Source organism: Trachymyrmex septentrionalis, unplaced genomic scaffold, assembly GCF_001594115.1.
Source record: "Trachymyrmex septentrionalis isolate Tsep2-gDNA-1 unplaced genomic scaffold, Tsep1.0 scaffold24, whole genome shotgun sequence".
Lineage (NCBI taxonomy): Eukaryota > Metazoa > Arthropoda > Insecta > Hymenoptera > Formicidae > Trachymyrmex > Trachymyrmex septentrionalis.
Genome location: NW_017305397.1, coordinates 2,384,583 through 2,387,313, shown reverse-complemented (window position 1 = coordinate 2,387,313; position 2,731 = coordinate 2,384,583). Strand labels below are relative to the sequence as shown.

The following is a 2,731-nucleotide window of genomic DNA, read 5'->3' as shown; positions in this document are numbered from 1 at the left end:
GTGTGTGTGTGTGTGTGTGTGTGTGTGTGTGTGTATATAATATACAATGTATATTTAAAAATAAGTTTGGAGAAGTAAATAAAATTTAACATACCTGTTATATTAAGACCAGCGAATGCTTGGAATTCTTCTATCGCTGCCGTCAGCTTATCCTCGCTTAAAAAAGCACCATTTTCCGGATTTATCGGCGGCAAATATCCATATTGCGCTAAGTAATTCTGTAATTTTTAAACACACTCTTTAATGCATCTTGAGTTTATTAATGCATCGTATGTACATCTTATACGTAGATATCATTCAACTTTTCTCAATTTGTAAATTTGGTGATACTCAGACCATCCAAAGGAGGATTATTGAGTCTGTATTTGTTGAGGAGAACTCCAAAGTGAGTCAAAACGTACTAATTATATTAACTGATGGAATAAGGGAGTAATAAGCATCTTTAGTTTATTATTTTGCGTACCGTCGACAACGTCGTACTCTCACTCCCTCTTTGTAATCCATATTTTACTTAAATTTGAAGAATCCGTAAAAAGATTACATTCGAATACTTTTCTCAATATTTTGGTGAACAAAGTATATCGTTATTTTCTTATTGACTCGAAATTAAGATATTCTGTCGCGAAACCAAATTGCAGGCGAAAAGTTTTCGTGCCATTTCGGAAAGAATCAGTTTTTAAGTTTGGTATCATAAGTATTGTAACATTGACATTGTTTTACGAGCTTTGTTCTACGAAAGTGAATAACTACAGATAGGAGACCTTTCCTTATCCGCGTGTAAATTTATCGACGTCCTCAGGTGATTGCCTGTCGGTCCTGTTTCGATCGTTTGCGTATAATTATGCGCAGACGGAAAATGTCTCTGCACCGTCACACACAATTTTGTGCCCAAGTCTTCGATTTTTATCAATACACTCATCGCTTATCGTTTGACAACGTGCTAATGCCAATTGTACGTGACATATTTCTAATTCATTTAAAATATACTGATCCGATGTTACACAAGACGTGTTCTTCTCAAGAAGAAGCGCGTGTCGCAAGAATGATACGACCCGCAGAAGATCATCATTAGAGCCAATTCGGATGACGTTACGTTCGAAGTGCAGATTACCTCTTTAAGAATGACTCATCCCTTTATATCGGGCACGGAAAGCGCTGTCTACTCCTCTCACGCGTTCTAGATTCACGTAAAATGGTGATCTTGACAAGCAATCGTTTCTAATGTAGTAGAATAATACCGTTGCGTGGAGGGTTGGCCAATCAATTTGCCTTCGCGTGCATTCTTTCGGAGTTACCTCCGAACCGTATTGATTTTGTTCTTACCCTCGGGTCACTGCACGAAAGTACGTGTATTCTTAATTCCTATATGCATTTGTTACACACATATTCGAGATATTTAACATAAAGAAAATATAAGGATATATGTACATTCGTTAATTCGAATAATTTTAATAAAACGAGATGAGATTGTTAAAACAAGAATAATAAAAGGCACCAGAGAATATCAAAAGTACAAAGGCCAATGTAATTTCGGACATATTTTCATTTTTGTTAATTATTGTATAATAATTAAAAATTTAACATTGAAGAAAAGATTGAATCAGCAAAGGAAATTGGCATTATCATTCCCTTTGTTGATTAATTATTGAAGGCAAAAACGAGAGATCGAAACGTCTAATTAATTTGTTATTTAATAAAGAATTGTAATTCGCAGAGCACCTAATTCATTGGTTCTGGTTGGATTTGTATTTTTAAGATTGTTAAAACTTGAAAACTGTAATATTTATATAACTTTTATATGATGTCGAGAGCACTCGAGCAAAGAATCTGACAATCGTCGCAAATTACTATTGCGCAAAGGAGTCCGACGTAAGTCACGCGAGAATTACCAAAGTACCTCATGTTTCTAGATTTAGGCGGATTAGACAAGCAGCAATGACCGAGGAGACTGACCTAACCGACTACGGAATTTACTGTTATTTAACAACACTTATGCACACTTATATCCTGATTAATATTCTCCATCGGTTAAATCGCACGATCGACGTCAGGATATCACGTATTGCTGAAGAACTATGCGCGAAGGAAGACGGGAGATTTACATGTTTATCTTCTTATAGTCTGCGTTATATTCGCGTCATGAATTATTGAGAATAAACTTTTACTTTATTTCCAAATTACGCGCCGAGAATCTTTAAGGAAAGATAATATGACTAGCCGTGATTAATTGTGATACTTTATCTCGAGTGACAGTGAAGTAAAAGTGACAGTTATTTAAAAATGAAACTTTGACTGAACTTTGTTATTCTAAATAAAAAAAAGAAAAAAAAAACTGGATCCGCAATAAAAGGTGATCTGTAGTGTAATTGCGAAGTTGCAACGTGAATCACTCCTTTGCAGAGAGGAAAACGCATAAAGGGTATATTCATTCGGATATATCGGTTTTCGCAATAGTAATCCGATGCATCCCTTGATAACAAAATTTCCGAGCATAGCCTTGGAACGCTGATTCATACATTATGACAAAAATTCAACTTTTGTAAACATATACTTCGAAATTAATAGCCACAATAACTGTTTTTGTCGTGTTATAAATGCAGTAATCGTTATATCACAGACTTTATACAATTTTTCAATGTTTTTTTACGTTAATAAAAGTTCGTTATTAAATTTTGCAGCGGAAAAAAAAATACATAACGTGTATGCGCGCGCGCGCGCATGTGTGTATGTG

At 35.0% G+C, this 2,731-nt stretch overlaps 1 protein-coding gene across 6 annotated transcripts in view; it reads right to left on the bottom strand.

The window, feature by feature from the left end:
• The window catches only part of LOC108748770 (matrix metalloproteinase-14), a 27,898-nt gene that overhangs the window by 14,441 nt on the left and 10,726 nt on the right, over positions 1-2,731 (bottom strand). For all 6 annotated transcript variants that reach the window (XR_001939321.1, XM_018487108.1, XM_018487107.1 and 3 more), the window contains one exon: positions 95-218. Coding sequence is in view for 5 of the 6 variants with exons in the window: in XM_018487108.1 (XP_018342610.1) it covers positions 95-218 (124 nt within the window). In the remaining variant the exon portion in view is untranslated. The remainder of the gene's footprint in view (positions 1-94; positions 219-2,731) is intronic.